Source organism: Corythoichthys intestinalis, chromosome 13 (assembly GCF_030265065.1).
Source record: "Corythoichthys intestinalis isolate RoL2023-P3 chromosome 13, ASM3026506v1, whole genome shotgun sequence".
Taxonomy (NCBI): Eukaryota; Metazoa; Chordata; class Actinopteri; order Syngnathiformes; family Syngnathidae; genus Corythoichthys; species Corythoichthys intestinalis.
Window position 1 is genome coordinate 2,481,131 of NC_080407.1, and position 21,537 is coordinate 2,502,667.

The following is a 21,537-nucleotide window of genomic DNA, read 5'->3' on the forward strand; positions in this document are numbered from 1 at the left end:
ACTACTTCCCAGTTTCTCAGCTCTAAAAATGGAACATTGCTCATGGCAGAGTCCAGATTTAGTTATGAATGTGGCTTGAATAACTGAGTAGCTGTCCCCATACTCCCTTCTGCGCAGACACACTGAGGCGGAAGGACACGGAGCAAAAAGGAATGAGAAAACAATTGTGCAGCAGGGATCTAATTTTACACATGCAAATGATACATAGATCTTAGAGAAAAATCAATGTGTGTTTATGTGGCCCACTGTGACCTTTGAAAAACAAGGCTGTTTATCTTCTTACTGTACTTGCGACATGTGCACACTTCTGTAGAAACTGAAGTCATTTTCTTTGAAAGCATATAATGAAGAAATACATCTAAAGGCGTTTAAAAGAAGCCCTCTCCTTTGCAAGTTCATCATATTTATTGAGTCTAAGGCAGACATGTCCAAAGTCCGGTCCGGGGGCCAAATGCGGCCCGTGGTCAGATTTCATCCGGCCCCCAGCCTCTGTCATAAAATCAATAACGTCTGGCCCGCACACAGACTTCATAAATTGGTCAGCAGTACTGCTCCAAGCATATGAAGTAGCTTAGCTTACACACTAAATGCTGCTCCTCATTTACCCACTAAAAGGCAGCAGCACCCTAAGGAACATTACCACATCTGACTCTTTACTCCCAATTTTCTAAAATGTCGACAATCAACAGAAAAAAAAAAAAGTTGACTGCAACGGCTGGCGCTTCAAGGATAGGTAGAAACTGGGCAATTTCGTCACTATAATACGCAACGACTTTGTCTGCGTCATTTGCAAAGAGACAGTCGCTGTTTTTAAAGAGTTCAATATGAGGCGATATTACCAAACAAGACACGCTGACATGTACGACAAGATTACAGGGTAGATACGTAGCGAGAAATTGAAGCAACTTGAAGCTAGTTTAATTTCACAGCAGCAGTATTTCGCAAGAGGCCGAGAGTCGAAAGAGAACGCCACAAAGGCTATTTGCAAAATTGTTGAAATTATTAAATCCAAAAAAAAAATAGTGCTGCAACGATTAATCGATTAACTCGAGTATTCAATTAGAAAAAGATATTTGAACTAAATTTTGTTGCTTCGAGTATTCTTTTAATTAAAGTGGCATTGTAATGGTTGATTTAAAAAGTGTTTGCATTTAATTTTACTGATGAGGGTGGATACAATGCCCTCTGGTCTGCCTCTGTTCACATGGCTGAATCCAACTGCTCCCTGTTAAGACCAACATAAGCTAAGTTTTTGTTTGAGCGAATGTTTTTTTAATGCATTCTTAATTAGTTTGTAGGTATATTTAGCTGTTTTTTGTGGGAATATGTCTGAACCACTTGTTGAGAGCATTGTAAAAAAAAAAACTTTAGGATTTTATAGCATTTAAGCTAGCAGACTTTTTCTATCCAAGTTAGCCAATTGTTCTTTTGTTGTACACAGATCTTCATTAAAAAAAATATATATATATCGTTTGAGGCTCGGCTCAGGTGATTTAATTTTTCATGTTCCTTATCCGATTACTCGATTAATCGAACTAACTAGTCCATCGATTAATCGACTACTAAAATATTCGATAGCTGCAGCCCTATAATAAAGCAAATGCGACACACAGAACGGCTTGCTAAAATTTGCTTAAATATATTGTTCTACGTAAAGGACGTCAGCCAAGGTCGGCCCGCCACATTTTTGCCACACCAAATCTGGCCCCCTTTGCAAAAAGTTTGGACACCCCTGGTCTAAGGTCTCCTTTTCTGACAAAATCAATGCAGTTCAGCAGCCAAGAATCTTATTTCTGATTTCCCGTTATCTCACCTGCACATTTAGTTCAACAGTTCAACGCCAATTTGATGGGATTTACATTAAATATAAAATACCTCATACAAACAGTTTGGGTCAAATTCCCTCGATATTCCGATATCCAGTGTCAGGGCCTATCCAACTTCCTGTCTGGCTTCTGAGCGCTTCCTTCTGGTCTGCATCCACATATGGATGAGCGCTGATGAATCACTGGGCCCGCAGGCGCGCTCACATGAATGGGCACCGATTTCCCAATTTGGCTTAATCCGAGCAACCCGACTCACGTATCAAACGAATGCCAGGCACGTGTTCCAGTAAGGTTGCCTAATGGTGCTGTGGATGGAACAGAGAACCTGATGTTTTGCACGTTTCCATGTGAACGACAAGGCGCTGCTTATCATGCCAATCAGAAGCCCTTTTACCACATCTAAATATGGAAACAAACTCCGTTTTAATTATTGTACAGATAATTGCCTGCTGTTTAGCATAATTGCTTTGACGTCAAATGTGATGGCGGATTTCTTCGCCGATATCAGATGTTAAAGTGTGATACATATTGGATATTTTTAAACGGTAAGATGTCGGAACTGTGTGACTAATTGCGTGTGGATTCATGTTGCACTTTCTTTCATCATGTCTAAAATAAGCAGCATATTTCACATTTGGCATTGCACACTATGAGCTGATAGGGTAATTGTAATTTGGCTTGTTCCAATGACTGTATTAGTCAAGTGGAAAAACAGCAATATATACAAACATAACTGGCAAAATTTCCTCCCTGGGCTTTTTATGGTTGAACAACGGCGTAGAGCAGTCGCCTAATATGCCCTATCCAACAATTATTGTGCTTTCAGAGCTCCTACAAGCCTCATCACTAAACTAAATGTGAAAAACTTTATTGGAAAGAGGACTTAGTATGGAAAGTGGACTGGATGGCGAGGTTTCTGAGCAGTGTGGTTTTTGGCAGCCCTTTTAATTTTTGTCTTAGTCATGTGGACAGTAATACAGGGTGACCCAAAAAAAAGTTTACACTCAGTTGACTGCTTGTTTGAAAGCCATTGAAACATATCTAAATAGGTTGTCGTGCTTAAGTGATTCTTTAAGGTCACTCATTGCAGCTGGCAATCTCTCGTCTCTACAATTCCTGTGCTTCTGCTGAAAATGCAGAAAACTTTAGCTGTACCTGTATTGCTGCGTGCCAGTCTGACACCTACTGAGATTGCAGCAAATCTGAGAATATCCATATGTGCAGTCTACAAAGTTAAAAAGAAGCTGAAAGATACTGGAACAGCCTCACGAAAACCTGGGTCTGGAAGTGCCGATCTGTGCGGACCAAAAAGTTGATTGACAAGGTGATATGTGGCCACCCCAGAGTCCAGATCTCAATCCCCTGGATTATAGCATATGGGCAACTGTGGAGGACAGTGCCTGTAAGAAGCCACAAACTTCTGTGGCAGCCTTGGAGAGGTCAATTGTTAGATCTTGGGAAAAGATGACAGCATCCTACATAAAGAAGCGTTCCGCAGGCGCCTGGAGGCTGTTGTGACACTTAAGGGAGGACACATTGAAAAATAGAGTGTACTGTACATGTTCTTTACAATAATGTATTATTTGTGATTAAATTCTAATTCTAAGATGAATACACATGGCATTTAAGTTGTATTATGGCAGTGTAAAATTTTTTTTGGGTCACCCTGTACTTATAAGCAGGGGTGCACATAAGTGGTCCGCATGCGCGCATGCGTACTGGACGTAAACAAACGCGCTGGCCCTCAACGGCTTCCATACGCGACACGAGAAAATCACTTCTCAAAATGTCAAAGAGGCAGTCCCCACTGAGTAATTATCTTCGTGTTCCCCCACCGATCGACGACAGAGATGTCACCGGAGCTACCGAAAAAAGGACTTTTGCTGAAAAGTGGCTGCAGGAGGTACCGTGGCTAGAAGCAAATGATGCTCGCACGGAAATGTACAAAATTTGCCGTGAGAATCCCAATGTCGCTGATAAGAGCAGCGCATTTTTTTAGGTTCAAAGAATTTCAGCCATCCAAACTTTGAAAAGCACAAAAAAAACAGAGCATGTGGCAATTACGCAAACTATCGATGTCAGACAAAACCCCACTCGCCCTATGAACAAGTGGCGGGATAAAGTTAATGAAGAACAGCGCCATGCACCGACAAACGTGTTTTTGCTCTCATGTCAAAAAGCTAAACATGCACGTTCAATGAGCTCTTATGAGGAGGAGGACATCCCACTTTTACAAGGGCCTGGAGTTAATGTGGGAGCCGCATAATGCCCTTTATTTTGAATTAGTGCTTTTATGTTTGTTTCTTTACATTTCACTTCAAAGTAATGGCAATTTTGCTGTGCCAGTTGATAATCAAGCATTAATTGTTAATATAATTAATTAAAGGTAATTGGCTCTAAGTAAAGCTTGTCATAATTTTATCGCATCAGGCGGGTCGGCTCTCAAGCTCAATGAGGACCAAGTCACATCTCCAGGTCCTCCTCTGAGAACCTGGGCAAAAAAAATATGTGCACCCCTGCTTATTAGTCTTGGTCATACAGTATGGACGTAAAACAGTCTTGATTCTTGGTTAAAAGCAAAAAAAGGGTAGTTTGAATTTACTTTATTTAAATCTGTCAAAGAATGATGTTAGTCTGTTAGCTCTTTGTTATCATAAGGGGGCTGCCACAATGGCTTTTTCCATTCAAAATTCTTGTGAATAAATTCTTAAATCAATGAATTCTTTATACTGTAGATATGAATGTAAAAACTGTCTCGGTTCTTTGTTAAAAGAGCAAAAATCTGGGCAGTTTTGCATCTATTTTACGTATTTATGTCGAAGAATGACGCCAATGCCGTAGCAGTTCCCATTCTCCCATTGATTTTTTTCACACGTTTCAAAATGCATGCATGGTACGAAAAATAGAATATTTACCTCTAATCCACTATAGCTTTTGTAGTTATTAAAAAAATCCAAGCTTGAATCCGACATGAGTGTGTGCTGTCTTCGGCTATAACTTAATGAAGCTCGGTCCCCTATGATAAGGCGCGACACAAAGAATGAGAAAGTGTCAGGTCAATAAATTATAAAGTCTATGCATCTCATTATGTTTTAGTCTCCCAAAAGATGTTTTTAATTCGTTTTCGTCATGAAAAAAAGTGTTCGTTGACGAAATGTTTTCGTTGTCGTCAGGGCTGGCCCAGGCCATTTGGGGGCCCTAAGCAAAATAATGCAAAGGGGCCCATATTTTTGGCCCACCATTTCGCCACAGTGTACTGTGAAACCTATACAAGCAATCCAACCCATACGTCCATATTTTGTATATTAATCATATTTTCTTGCACTGCATACTTCAAACTTCTCACCCCAAATGATTGTCAGTACTTACAGTAGATAGCGCCAAACCTTTTTCTAAAAGAGGAAAGAAAGAAGTTAAGGAAGAACTTTTATTTTTTTTAACCTTTTAATCAAGTATCAAAACTCACAAAAGTCAAATAAAGCAAACTGTAGTAAACAAAATAGAATATAAATTAAACAATTGCCAGATTGGGCGCCCCCTAGTGGTCATGGGCCCTAAGCAGCTGCATAGTCTGCGTATAGGCTGGGCTGGCCCTGGTTGTCGTCATTCTTGATGAAAACAACACTGTTTCTGAGCGAGTGCTATTTATTTGTAGTCTGGACACAAAAGGCAGTTTCTCCAGAAGTTTCCATTAATGTCACCCCAAAAATTTGACTATAATTTTGGTTGTCATGGTTACAAAAGTCATGCTAGGCATTTGAATGAGCAAGGAGATTCCACCAATCTCCAGTGATTTGAAACTGAGTATAGGATGGAGTGGATGTAAGTTAAACATTATTGGAGTTAAGACAGGCTATTTTATAGTTATGTTGATTTTCTGAAGTGTTGGAGACCCCTTAGATAGTTCCAAATTAGGATTTTCCCTGACCCCACCAAACTAAGTGCTTGTATGCACACAAAAAATCTGTCTTGTAGTGGTTCTTAGAGTGGAACTGTTGCAAAACTGATACTAAGCATTTGAAAAAAGGAGTGATCAATGGAGGGTTTTGACATTTATCAGCTTGGCGGCATGAAAGCCGAGAACCTGCGCGACAATGAATCGATGTCTCAATGAGTTAAAGCCCTGTCATCTTCCTAACCCCCTGTTCGGGTGGGGGATCAATTGGGCGTGGCTACAATCTGTTCCGAATAGTACCTTTTGGATTATAAGGCGTCAGTCGCCGCGTTTGCTTTTACCGTTCCTTTTGAAGTCACCAAATCCCTAAGCTCGAGAATCAAAAACACACGCCCGCGCCGCATGTGTGACAGACAATCGAGGCGGTCCACGGGATATAGTGTCGCAGTCTGTTGCTTTGATGTTCTGCTGTAATCGAAAAATGCGTGTTTTGGTTCCTGACTTAGAGGCGCCGTGGCAAGTCTTTATTTTGTATTTTTTGACAGACAGAAACAAATGAGTATCATGTTCATCTCCGAGTGTTGCCGGCGGCCTCGGCGTCACCCCGCTGTTTCCTTGAGTCCTTGCGTGTGTGTGTCGGGCCTGCCCGAGTTCAATTTCACACACTTCATGAAAAGCCAGACCAGGTTGTCATTCTTACTTAATCCTCACAAGGCCCGAGGCGGCGTGGGCGGATTTGCTCCACGGCGTCTCCGGAGTTGAACTGCAAACTATTCAACTCTGCCTCTTGACCAAATAGCTTCAAAGTGGAATGACTCAAATGTAAAAGCACTAAGATTTGCATGTAACAGTCACTTAGGGGAATTTATAGGACTTTATTGTTAACTAGAAACTGCAATTTCTGGAGAAATTACTCTGGGTCTTTCCTGTGTAGAGATACAGATCTTAGCCCCGCACAGGTTAGTTTGGGGACATTTCTGGGACAATATCAGATCGCTTCCTGTTGATTTGGGGACATTTGGGAGACACATCCTGGTCATATTAGGTCATTTGGGGACATTTGGGGGCGTGTCCTAGTCATACCAGGTAATTTGGGGGCGTGTCCTGGTTATATCAGGTCATTTGGAGTTGTGGCCTGGTCATATTAGGTCATTCGGGGACATTTTGGGGCGTGTCCTGGTCACATCAGGTAATTTGGGGACATTTGGGGGCGTGTCATGGTTATAGCAGGTCATTTGGGGACATTTGGGGTCGTGGCCTGGTCGTATTAGGTCATTTGGGGACATTTGGGGGGCGTGTGCTAGTCATATCAAGTCATTTGGGGACATTTGGGGGCGTGTCCTAGTCATATCAGGTAATTTGGGGGCGTGTCCTGGTTATATCAGGTCATTTGGGGTTGTTGCCTGGTCATATTAGGTCATTCGGGGACATTTTGGGGCGTATCCTGGTCACATCAGGTAATTTGGGGACATTTGGGGGCGTGTCATGGTTATAGCAGGTCATTTGGGGACATTTGGGGTCGTGGCCTGGTCGTGTTAGGTCATTTGGGGACATTTGGGGGTGTGGCCTAGTCATATCAGGTCATTTGGGGACATTTGGGGGGCTATCCTGGTCATAACAGGTCATTTGGGGTTATTTGGGGGGCGTGTCCTAGTCATATCAGGTCAATTGGCGACATTTGGGGGGCATGTCCTAGTCATATCAGGTCAATTGGCGACATTTGGGGGCGTGTCCTGGTCATATCAGGTCATTTGGGGACATTAGGGGGGCTTGTCCTATACATATCCGGTCATTTCTTGTTGATTTGGGGACATTTGTTTTTTTGCCATTGAAAACGAATTGGTAATTTGAACGTCCATGGTCGTCAATGGCATCGACTTACAGTTGCGTCAATGGAATCGAAGTACATTGGCATCAATAGAATCGACAAACATAGCCGTCGGTGGCATTAAACAAAGTAAATGCCATTGAAAATGAAAGAGAAATTTGGACGTTCATGGCCGTCAATGGCATCGACTTACATATATGTCAATGGAATCCAAGTACATTGGCATCAATAAATTCGACATACATGGCTTTCAATGGCATCAATGCACTGTAAATTCCATTGGAAATGAATGAGAAATTTCAACCGACGATGCATCCCGTTAAAAATGAATGGGAAAGTTTTTGGCAAATTTTCGGGGAACTGTAAATTTTTTCCAAATTCTGTATACAACTTCTATGCCCCTCACTGTCCCGGAATTGTAGGACTAGATACATTTTGAAAATTTGTTGGGTTTTTTTTCCGAAAGATTGGCGTTTACGGGGCAACGGAATTTTTTATGGAGTCGTTTGAAAAATTGCCTGCATCGCGTGAAAATTCCAGTCGTTTCGATATTCGAACGATGCTGATCGGTCAAACGGTTTGGACTGTGCGGCGCGCCGAAGAAATCCCATTCAAAAAAAACAAAAACAGAATAACACTTAAAGACCCAGATAATTATTTGTACGTTGCTTGTGGAACAACGACCTGTCTAATCTGAACATGGGTCCAGATTTCCTTGACATGTCTGTTGAATAAATACAGTTGACCTTGACTGTCTAACGAGTGTAATCCCGTTCACATTGGGTCAAAACCAGCTCAATAGCAGTTCTCAGAGGGTCACCCAGCGAGTCTGAGCGCCGATGCTTCGTCATCGCCAGGATATTTGTTTACCCGCCCTTTTGCTATTTACATTTCTCACTTTCACGCCAGAGAGACGGGCCATCGGTTCAATAGCGAGAGAGTTATCTCGCACTGATATCCCGCGCGGATAACGGCAGTAATAAGGACATTAAACATCTTCCGATTGCACAGAGGTGACCCTCTTGTCGCAAATATGAGCTATGTGTTTTCGGGAGCCGGCCAAGATATAGCGGAGATGAAAATATCCTTTTATGTTCGTGGGTGAAAGCCACATCATAAAAGGCTTGGAAATAAGCCGAGTCCGATTTAAATATGAGGCAGAAGTTGGGTTGTTTATATCAATGAATAATCCCTTATGTCCTTCACTTTTTGATGTTCTTTTGGGGGCGAGTTCTACTTTCAAAAGGACATCAGTCTGTATTGTGTCGGCCTTACCAAATTCATATGTGGAATAAATGAACATTTACAACGTCAGTTTTGACGGAGCGTGACAAACAATCCTATTACAGTAGACTTTGATTTTGTCAGCCCGCAGAGCAGCAGGGGGGCCTCGTCTCCAACAGCGCTGTTGGATTATATCTGCTGGGTTAGGAATGGCGGTCGGAAGGATATACGCTACGAGGACACCTGACGTGCTCGGCGTCTTCCTTTAGGGGGCTGTTGTGTAGCTTGCCGGTCGACAGGCCACCGAGCCAAGTGGAAACACGCGCTGACCTCATACTGTCACTGTTTCCTGTTCCCGTCTCACTAGTCATTGGCTGTCAGGTGCCAAGGCTTGAGAATAGCAACTTCTCTTTGCTTCAATTCTCAAAGGACTCAGCTGTCTGGCTTCTTTTATTTTTTAGTTTTACTATTACGGTTTGGTCTGGACCAGTGTTTCTCAATTATTTTCTGCTACGCCCCCCCGGAAGACGTAAATGTTTCGCACCCCCCTCCAACTCTCTGCCGCCACTGTAAATTGTATCATTTGCCTACAAATTACTATTATAAGTACGCCTCTGCATAACTTTGTGTCCTTTTTAATATTATAAAAAAAACTATATACAGTGGGGAGAACAAGTATTTGATACACTGCCGATTTTTCTGGTTTTCCCACTTGCAAAGCATGTAGAGGTCTGTAATTTGTATCATAAGTTCTCTTCAACTGTGAGGGACGGAATCTAATCCAAAAAAAAAACAGAATTGCGTAAGCAGGATCTGTGTATTGTTCTTATTATTTAATTACAGGTGTTTTAGCTCATTTCAATTTATTTTATTTAAATGGGCTATTATTAATTTTATTATGTGTTTTTATTTTACAAATGTGATGTAGTATTCATTTATATTGTATATTTTATGTTGTATAACTTTAGTTCCTCTGTGAATATTAGTTCCTACTTGTTTTGTTGTGGTAGGAGGGTTTTGTATTGAACAGGGGGGCCGTGTTGGTTAATCATCCCACTTTCATGGTTAATGCAGTTATTGCAATTTTGTTGTTTTATCACAATAGATTGGTTTATTTACATTTCAAAAACTAGAAGCCATTCATTTACGAGTGTGATTGCACTTTAGTTTACAAATTTAAATGTTCAGATATTAAGATTTGAATGAGGCAAAATAACATGCTTTTTCTATCAAATATATTGTTATAATAATTTTTTTCAGAAGTACTGTAATTATTTTCTCTATAAAAATTAGTGTTCAAAAAATCTTTTTTCAAACTTGAGTGTTGAAAAAGAGGGGGTCGTCTTATAATCAGGGCCGTCTTATATTCGGGCCAATACGGTATTTTCTCAGATTTTGGCATGAGATGAATTAAGATGTGATTGGACATGTCAGAGCAGACACTACTCTTTCTTACAATGAAAGAATCTTGAAAACCCAAAATGAGCAATTGCAGACTGGAAGGAGATCAAATTGAGAAATATTTGTGACTGGCACAATATAAGGTTGCTCCACGGGCAGCTTTGAGGCAAGTTGAAGAAATAAAATACTTTCCTCATCCATATCTTTGACTGAGACATTACTGAGATCGTGACTCCAAGTAAGGAGATAAAATTGAGACACATTTGAGATCGACACAAGTACTCATAGTTGTTTTCTCTTGGTGAGATCTTGAAAGGAGACAACTATGAGACTTTATCGAAAAATTGTGCCAGTCAGTGGCGGACTTGGCAATTTTGGGGCCAAAGGCGAACATATCCAGGGGCCCTCTTCATGGGTCAGGGGTTAAAAAGGTGAGAAGGGTGTGGAGCAAATATGTTCCGGTACACTAGGGCTGTCCTAAATGGCAAATTTTCTCCTGATTAGTCAGCCGACTAGTTCTTATAATCTAATATATATATATATATATATTTTTTTTTTACTAATTTAGTATTTTTGTTGATGCTTCTTAATTCACAAAACCATTTTGGAACACTTCAATTTTTTATTAAAGTACAAATAATCATGTAAATAACAATAATTAATCACAAATAAACAATGAGGTTAAATGCTGATAGCATTTACTAGTGCAAAAGAATGGAAAGTAAACAGATTTAGAACACTGACTTTGCCTTTCCAACATTCTTCAAAACAATTCTTAAAAAAAATTGGAGCATTGTTATTATAGTATACTACTATAAATAATAGTAGTATAATAAATCTTATACTACTATTATGAACAATAATTATAATTATTATAATAATTATTCATTGCCAATCATATTTGTCATAAAGAGTGTCATTTGAAAGCTATTCTTAGTTTAGAATCTGTATTCTGTAGAATTTACTCAACATATTATAATAATTCTGAAGTATGTGGGATTAACTCCAGAAATCGTTATTTATGTGACGAACATGACGTGCTTTTATTTTGAAATATTCACCGGAGGTACGTTCGCTAAACCGCTAACCGAAAGCTTTGCACTCCGTAAAAACACATTCTTCATCATTGCTTGTGGTGTCACGAATAGATTTGTTTTTTTTTTTGTTAGCAAATGCTGTTAACCAGCTGTTGAGTGTTATTGTATGACCGATTGGAACTGTACTGCATTGTTTCGCCACAGGGTGTGCTGTCATGTATTTTATGTTCGGTGAGAAGAAGAAGAAAGTCAAAAAAGGCATTAGCGGCCTGTTCTCAACTTCTCCTTCACTGCACTGGAAACACAGCATTTCACTCCATCCTATTTTTCTAACGCGTGAAAAAGAAATTAGACTTACGGAGGGAGTGCCACTCATCCTGCCTTATTGTCTTGGTAATGTTGTAGGAGAGGTTTTTGGGTATTGTGCCCGAGGAGTAGTGGTACTTGATGTAGGAGCATCTCGCAATGGAACCTGCAGAGAGAGAAGGAAAAAAACAAAAAAAGAACATGATAGTTGAAATGAAAGTCATTGGAAGTGATTCATAGTAACGCAGGCGGAGCAGGCTCAATTCCCTCCGCAGCGTTGAAATCGGAAGGACGGACGGATTCAAATGCTGCGGCTTTGCTGACTCACAGCTTGCATAAACCGGACGCAACCGAACAATGGGATAACACTTCTATACAAAGAGTGATTCAGATCAGACGTCTGCATTTATTTATTGAGAAGTAGACAATAGCACAATGCCTAAAACAGCTTCCGAGGTTCTTTTACACGTGCAAGATATGGCCGCAGAAAACTTTTTGAACTCGGACCCCGTTGACTTTCAGATGGATAGAAAGTGTTTATTCCAAGATTCCAGTTTAATGGCTGATGCTTTTCTTTAGACAGCATTACAGCACGTCCACCCTAATTATCTCTGGCGAGGCCGCCAGGCTTAGTGAACACTATATTATCAGAGTCCTGGGAGATTTGAACTGCACAAACAGAGATCATCAGGATATCAGTCGCTACGCACCCTCAGTCAGCCTCCACCATTTCTCCCGCAGCCATGCACAAACCCAGAAGATCAGAACGAATGATAATGATAATTAGCCTTTCACGGCTGTCACAGTTGCATCCATTCGCTTGTGTAGAGATTTTTTTTAACTCATTCACTTCTATCGACTTAAAACTGTCCTTCGTCCATTACCTTGTGTAGCATTTGACGTCAATCTCTTAATACACTATGTCTAGACAGCTTGGTGATGTCATAGTCCGAAAGAAAGAAAAAACTTGACAGATGTTTCGGGCTCAAACTGATTTTACTCTGATGCTTGAAGTGCATGTGACACGAAAAAGCATGTTTATTTCATAATACACGCGGTATTTTATGCTCCCGAATGATATGGACTGCTTGGATGTGTGTGGAAGCGATTGCTATATTTATTTAGTTTTTTGAATCCCGCCCCATGAAAATGAGTGACTTCCGGCTTCGGTCTTGCGTTGAGGAGGAGAGCGCTGTGACGTGTACGGGTGAAGGCGTCCTCTTCACTAAACAACCTTACTGTTGTGTATGAAGACTAAGGATTCAGCTGATTATGCGGATTAATACGTTTATTTTTCGCATCACGCCAGCCAAACGGCTGCAGAAAAATTTTGCTTTATGAGGGAGAGGCGTGTGCGCCTTTTTGTAGTTTCAAAAGGTTCCCATTCACCGTGGATATTGGCCAGGCACTACTACTGTGGGACCATTGGACTTACGAGGAAGTGAGTAAACATCTTGTTTTGTATTATGTCAAATATTAATACAGCGATTATAAAGTAAACACTACAAACTTTCTTTAAATAAAGGACTACTTACGTTTGATCATTGATAGGCATGTAAAAAGCTCTCCTCGTGCACATTAGCTACACGTTAGCTGCACAACAACTGCAGCCGCCCTCCTCCGGGGAACGAACTGTAAATTGCTCTCCGCCGGGCGGTTTGCCGATCCGCGAAGACAATCGACAACCCAGTCGTCATGTCAAATAATCCGGGCTAGTTATGTGTGATTTTCCGCTTCGAAGACTTTGAAACATCACTCGGTTTGGGTTAGCATGTCGGCTAGCTGTCACGCCTCTTGGTTTGTGTCACGTTCTGCTGCTGGTTAGATTGTTTTGTTACAGAGCTCATTGTGGGGGGTGTTCCTGATGTCGCACCTGCACTCAATGCAGGCTCATCAACACAGCATTTAAGCACGGCTGATCCTGAAGAAAGCTGCCGAGATATTGCTGGCTGATTGCCATTTGATTCTCGCACTATAGCCTCGCTACTTTCGCGTATTCCCTGCCTAGGATTTTGTTTGTGTGCTGCCCTCCGTTGAATCTCTACCTTGTGCAGGTATTTGAGTATTTGTGTTTTGCCGGCTCTCTGCCTATTGTCTAAGTTACCCTCGAGTTTGCATTATTGAGCCCCGTCGACCTACTGTCACGGACCCTTTTTGTTTGTTCTACCCTTCCGCAATCGCGTGTTGTTTTTTCGTTTGTGATTAATAAACCCTTGTACGCCATCCCCGCTTGTTGTCTGCTGCTTGGTCCAACCTTATTTCCGTATTCGCAGACCGAACAGTTTGTTTACATTCTCCGAAGCCGGGGAAGGGAAATGACAGATGTCCGATTTAGGTGTCATAAAATATCGTTCGGGAGGTGCGACAGTAAAGGTGAAGTCAACAGTTTTGACCATTATGGAGTAATTTTGCCATGTTGTCCTGAATAAGTGCATTTTTATGATTTCATATTCCATTTATTACCAGGCTATTATTTGTCATGACCATGCCATTTATTTAGCAATTGGGGAAAATACTTGGATAAAAAGAATATCCTGTAAAAATATTGAAGTAAAGAGACGGAAACAATGACATTTCGCAGCTCTCTTCGTCGCGTTTTCCTCGTTGTGAATAGTTTCCCCTCCACGGGCTGACTGGTCCTTCTCAAGCAATTTATTTAGCTATTGGGGAAAAATACTTGGATAAAAAGAATGTCCTGTAAAAATATTGGAGTAGAGAGACTGAAACAATGACATTTTGCGTCGCGTTTTCCTCGTTCTGATTAATTCCCCCTCAATGGGCTGAATAGTAAAACCGATGAGCCCATTCTCCCGCTGACGTCATCCGCCTGTTGGGGACGCTAGAGCTCTACAACGGTAGGCGTGGCTAACCGGCAGATTAAAAGACTAATTTCTCGTCATCCGCGCTTTGCCAAATTGTTGTATATAGTTGAATTGTCTCAAAATATGATTCTAATTCACATAATAATGCGATTTAAGACTTTTTTTCTCCTGTCATATGTTCTTGAATGAATCCACAAAGTACTAGAGGTATTTCATCGGGCCAATAAAACTAAACAGGCCTTTTCGCATTCTTTTACGTGATCTAGCAGTGCACGACAAACCTTCTTGTCACGTGCACTCGGCCGTAAATATTCAACTTCTCTGTTCTGCTGTGATGGATGACGACCATAATTTTCAGACTATAAGCTGCTACTTTTCCCCCTCATTTTGAATCCTGTGGCTTATAGTCCAGTGCGGCTTATTTGTTGATTTATTTGGGTTAATAGGTAACACTTTATTTGACAGTGTTACCATAAGACCGTCATAATGATGACATGACACTATCATGGGCATTAATGAATGCTTATGATAGATGTCATGAAGTGTCATCCGGCATCAGAGGTTGCGCTAGACTTTTTCGTTGTCTGTCATTTTGACTGACAGTGTCATAAAAATCCGGTCATAATCTATTTTTACCCGTCACTTACATTTTTAAAATGATAATAATGACATATTCAATAGTATTTAGTTTTCATTCATTTTTAATTAATATTCTGTCCGAACAAGCTTAACAAGAGGCAAACAGACAGCGGAGTGCACCAATCAGCGACGGGCAGACGTGCCGTTAGCAAAGCGACGAGGGCAGGACGAGGGACTTAGGGCGCGCGGAAGTAAACATACGAGGAGAACGGATTTTATTCAACATGGCTAGCGCGAGACAGACTGTTGTCAGTGTCTCGTGTCGATGTGTTTTACCTCATTTAAAACTGAATTTACCGCGGATTGGAACATATTCTCGGCTCTCCCGCCATCCGTGTTGTTGTAGAGACGACTTTCGGCGCGCAAGAGTGACGTTGCTCGTGAAGAACACGTCACGCAAATAAACAAATCTGATTCGTCGATTGATTTTGTACCTACTCGAGAGGCTGTGTCCCAGACTTTTCTCTCAGTGTTTGAAAAATACAGGGAGAACAGTCTGGCCGTGCCAGGCAAACACTCAGTTGCCTTGACATTTTTCCGAGTAAGGCCAACGACGTCATGCATCAAGAGAGACAATAGCTAATTAATATGCTCACTCGCCACCCTGTGGTCTGGGGTGTGAATTGCAACCTGTCAAAATGACGGATGGACTTCAGTTTTTTCCGTCACCGTTTTAAAAAAACGGTCAACGACGGAAAATATTCGGTTAACGCGACCCCTGTCCGGCATATAATGTCACTAACTCCATTTATGCCCAGCTCGAATCCTTAATATCCATTCAAAAGTGAGATAATTTTCCGGATGACACAAAATGACATTAGTCAGAAGCATTCATTAATGCTCATGACAGTCTTATGGCACCACTGTCAAATGTGTTATCAAAATACCAGAACTAGCAATTAATGAAACAACTAGAACAGTAACTGAAGAAATGATTTGCACCGAACATGAATTTTGATTATTTACATCTGTAGTGCTGCAATGCATGCTAGGAAGCATGTTGGATGACTAAAGTGTTGACAGCAGTTTAACTGTCTCCCCCAAGGGAGCAATGATGGCCAAATGAAGCTTCTTGAAGCAATGAAGCTTTGCAGCCAACTGATTACAGTTGTGTTAAAAGCTTCATGGTGGTTCATTTGGTACTATTACGGTCTTATGATGCCGCTGCCAAATAAAGTGTTACGAGTTAGTATCTTTTGGTGTAAATTTCCCAGAATACACTGCGCCTCATAGTCCAGTGTGGCTTGTTTGTGATTTATTTGTGTTAATAGGTAACACTTTATTTGACAGCGGCGACATAAGACTGTCATAAGACTGTCATAATTATGAGATGACACTATCATGGGCATGAATGAATGCTTATAACAGATGTCATTAAGTGTCATCCGGCAAATGATGTCACTAACTCCATTTACGTCCAGATTGGATATTTTACATCCATTCAAAGTGAGATAATTTGCCAGAAGATAGAAAATGACATCTGTCACAAGCATTCATGAATGCTCATGGCAGTGTCACGTAATAATTATGATGGTCTCATGACAGTTTTGTGGAGCCACTGTCAAATTAAGTGTTACCCAATTCCATAACTAACAATTAGTGAAACAACTAGAACAGTAACTTAAGAAATAATTAGCATAGAGCATGAATTTTGATTGTTATTTACACCTGTAGTGCTGCAATGCATGCTAGAAGGCATGCTGGATGACAACAGTCTTGACAGCAGGTGGCGGCAGAGGTCGATTGTCACTCCCAAGGAAGCATTGATGGCCAAATGAAGCTTCTTGAAGCAATGATGGTGGTTCATTTGGTCTTAGACAGTCTTACGATGCCACTGTCAATTAAAAGTGTTACCAGTTAATATCTTTTGGTGTAAATTTCCCATAATACAGTGAGGCTGTATGCGCCTTATGCGCCAGTGCGGCTTATCAATTAGCAGTTGCTGTTTTCGTGTCAAATTTGGTGGTTGAAAATTACAGTAAGAATAAAGCTCTAAGATGGACCAGAGAGTTCTCCATCACCGGGGTATTCTCTCTTTCAGTAAAGTGACACTCATCTTGAGACCGCGAGGAGCTCTGAGTAAACTGAACATTTTTGCTCAACAGAGTAGCGATGGCACCTTGAAAAAATGACGCACGCAGAGAGCATTGTGGCAGAACTAATTAGCCAAGCATCTCTTTGCTACCCCAAGGACTGGTAATGGAAAGTTATAAGACACTTCTTGTTTTTCAGCATGATTTTTTTTTTCTTTTTTTCTTGAATACTGCCATCACCACAAGGCCAGCCAAGTGCGACATCACAAGCATGTCTTTCTCTCCAGGGAGATCCAACGCTTGGCTTAAACCGCCACCGTCCCCCCAACGGTGTCAAGTAACACAGATACATGAACAAGATACAACATGACAAGAGGCTCTTGTCAATACTGAATGTGACAAGCAAATGACTGGGAAGTAGAAATCAGATAAGTAATTTTAGTATTGATTTGGCAGTTTTATGAGTAATCCACTCCCTACTGATACCACTTTTTTGTCCAGCGTCCACATTGAGTGACAAGTGTGATCTGGCCACTGATGAATCATTAAGTTGCTATACATTGCTAGAACATGAGAATGAAGTGCTGATCCGAGCGCACTTGCGTGTAAAAGCCTTCATCAACACCATGGTGAAAAATGGGAATAATGTAATTCCAAGATGGCAATCCATTCAATATCCTGCCGCATCAATCACCACGCTCGCCTTCGCTCGGAGGTTGGCTGTCCATACTTTCATTTCCGTCTCTCCGAGGGAGTGTTCCATTCTTCCCGACTGCTTGTGGACACGAGAGGAAGCTTAAACGTGAACCTCTATAATTTCTTTTTGCATTTTGCACCAAGTAGACATTACATTACACAAGATTACACCCCTTCGCCAAGAAGCACTGTCACAACGGCGGGCGCATATTGCTTCCGCTCTCCCGGAATGGATTTCCAACTCAGTCATTTTAGCTAAATTGCCCTTCAGCCTTCCGCAAACATCTCAGAGACAGACACAATTTCCATTCTCGTAAGTGGAGAGGCTCTGCTATCGGAGTGGAAGGCTGCAGATCTGTCTTGGGGAAGGAGCTGCACTGTCAAATGTAGGGGTGTGACAAAATATCAAAAACGTGATATATCGTAGGGTGACCATATTTTGATTTCCAAAAAAGAGGACACTCAGCCCGGCCTCAAAATACTTGAATTTTACTCAAAGTTCACTCAAAGATGCCTATATGACTTTAATAGATTTGAAATGTGGCCCCTCACTCTGGATGGAAAAATGCATTTTGGGAAAAAAAAAAAAAAACCCAATAAATAATGACTACGATATAATATATTATTAGGGCTGTCAAACGATTAAAAATTTTAATCGAGTTAATTACAGCTTAAAAATTAATCGTAATTAATCGCAATTCAAACCATTTATAAAATATGCCATATTTTTCAGTAAATTATTGTTGGAATGAAAAGATAAGACACAAGACGGATATATACATTCAACATATGGAACATAAGTACTGGATTTGTTTATCATAACAATAAATCAACAAGATGCTATTAACATTATTAATATCCTCTTAAAGCGATCCATGGATAGAAAAACTTGTAGTTCTTAAAAGATAAATGTTAGTACAAGTTATAGAATTTTTTTTAATGAAACCCCTCTTAATGTTTTCGTTTTATTAAAATTTGTAAAATTTTCAATCAAAAAATAAACTAGTAGCTCGCCATTGTTGATGTCATTACACCATGCTCACTCCCCAAACCCATAAAATCATTTGGACCCAAGCGCCAGCAGAGGGCGCCAAACAACAAAAAACGGGTAACAAGCGGAAATTACACTGCTCTCATTTTAATCTGAGTGGGGCATGTGCGTTAATTGCATCAAATATTTTAACGTGATTAATTAATATACATATACATATATACATATGTATACATATGTATGTATGTATGTATACATATATGTATGTATGTATATGTACTGTATATATACGTATGTATATGTATGTATACGTATTTATACATGTATGTATACGTATGTATACGTATGTACGTATGTATACGTATGTGTACGTATGTGTACATGTATGTATGTATACATGTATACATTTTGTATAAATGACCCTCCCATGTATACATGGGAGGGTGGCGAATGCTGTCACCCTCCCAGTTCAAATGGATTGGACGTCTACTAATGATAAATTCATTCCAATTCACAGCAGAAACTTGTTTTTCTGTTTATTAGTTGTTTTTAGAATATCCTAGAATGATTTCCTGACCAATGTATTGATAATCGTTGTATCGTCAGATCATCATTATCGTGAGCTTTGTATCGCAAACCGTATCGTATCGTGAGGTACCAAGAGGTTCCCACTGCTAGTCAAATGCTGCTATTGTATAGAGACTGAAGACCAGAGGTTCTCAACATGAGGCTCGAGTAGGTTTCATGGAGTCATACACAAAGGTGGGATTTCACCGCCATGTTGATAAAAAAAATAATTCAAGTCTTTTGGACATTCCAAAAAGCAGAATGAATTTTTTAGTGGTCTTAGCGAACCACTGTACTTCAATGTGTCGCCTCCCCCAGTGGAAACATGAGCCAGCTGCGTTTGTCATGCCCGCTCGTAGCAGATGGGAGCTTGCTGCTGCTGCTCCAGTTCAAGCCCTGGATGGCCTCATTTTGTTGTGACCCACTTCGACGCCCCCCCCTTTCAGCGAGGCCCGTGGGATTAACGTGGAACGCTCGGGCCAAAGATGCTGTTCTCACTGCTCGAAGGATACGAATCGGCACATAGGGGGGAAGCGGGCTCGTGCCGGTTGAAGCGAGGGGTGAAAGTGGACCACAATGTCGTCGTTAATACCAGCTGTCTTTTATTGGAGCCATCCAAACAAATCCTCACACATCTAGCACGTGTATGTGTGTGTACCGTGACTGCAGTGAGCATCCAGGGAATGAAGCGCATACAGTTGGCCAAGCAATTTTTAGGAACATGTCTTTCTGAGGCCCTGAACCCTATTAAATATGACTCAAAATAGCCAAGGGAAGATATTGTTGCCATATTTTAGAGTACAGTACTAGTCCTTCTCCAAAAATTAGCATATTGTGATAAAGTTCATTATATTCTGTAATGTACTGATAAACATTAGACTTTCATTTATTTTAGATTCATTACACACAACTGAAGTAGTTCAAGCCTTTTATTGTTTTAATATTGATGATTTCGGCAAAAAAGTCAAGAAAACCAAAAACATCTCTCTCCAAAAAATAGCATATCATGAAAAGGTACTCTAAAGAAGCTACTAACCTAATCATCTGAATCAACGAATTAACTCAAAACCCCTGCGAAAGATTCCTGAGGCTTTTAAAAACTCCCAGCCTGGTTCATGACTCAAAACCGCAATCATGGGCAAGACTGCCGACCTGACTGCTGTCCAGAAGGCCATCATTGACACCCTCAAGCAAGAAATTTCTGAGCAAATAGGCTGTTCCCAGAGTGCTGTATCAAGGCACCTCAGTGGTTAATGTTGGGTCTAAAACACCTTCTTCAATTTAGTTGTTGACCCAGAGCGAGGTGACAAAGGCAGGACACAAGGAGGCAGGAGTCAGAGAGTGGACTTTTACCAACTGCAGTTTGGGGAGAGGTCTGAGATCGGGCAACGTGACTAAGAGCGTCTCATCGAAGTCTCTCTCAGAGCTCCCCGCGCTGCTGACTTTTATTGAGGGCTTGTTGCTGGGCAGAATATAGTTACAACACTGTTCTCCAACGTGGCAGTTTCGATCAGGCAAGTTCTTATTCTAGTCATTGATTAAATTAACAATCACACTCATTGATTAAATTAACAGTCACACTCTTGAACGAACAAGATAACTTTGTTTTGAACACACATTTGCACTCGAAGTAGCTTTTGGAAAAGTACTGAGACGTTGTGTGATGAATCAACATGTGTGTGTATCTATTTATCAGCAGAATGTGAGCAATTGCCGGTAATAAAAATGTAAGCACATGATTATGGGCTAAAACTGTATTCTTCATAATAGCTTGGGAGAGCGCGTACAATAGCTGTGGGAGAGCAAACTTGTATAACCCGCAGAATATAATGGTCATACAATCAAGCATATCTTACATAAGTCTGTGGGAAGGAAAAAGTGTGGCAGGAAAAGCTGCACAACCAGAAGAGGTGACCACACCCTGAGAAAGACTGTGGAGAAGGGACCATTCCAGACCTTGGGGGATCTGCAGAAACAGTGGACTGAGTCTGGAGTAGAAACATCCAGAGCCACCGTGCACAGGCATGTGCTTGAGCCACTTTTGAACCTTAAACAGCAGCAGAAGTGCCTGACCTGGGCTACAGAGAAGCAGCACTGGACTGTTGCTCAGTGGTCCAAAGTACTTTTTTCAGATGAAAGCAAATTTTTCATGTCATTCGGAAATCAAGGTGCTAGAGTTTGGAGGAAGACTGGGAAGAAGGAAATGCCAAAATGCCTGAAGTCCAATGTCAAGTAACCACAGTCACTGATGGTCTGGGGTGCCATGTTAGCT

General features: G+C 41.0%; 1 protein-coding gene across 1 annotated transcript in view; it reads right to left on the minus strand.

The window, feature by feature from the left end:
* Positions 1 to 21,537, minus strand: part of tmem178bb (transmembrane protein 178Bb) — a 142,552-nt gene that overhangs the window by 57,516 nt on the left and 63,499 nt on the right. The window contains exon 3 of the mRNA XM_057853597.1: positions 11,570 to 11,683. Coding sequence (XP_057709580.1) covers positions 11,570 to 11,683 — 114 coding nt within the window. The remainder of the gene's footprint in view (positions 1 to 11,569; positions 11,684 to 21,537) is intronic.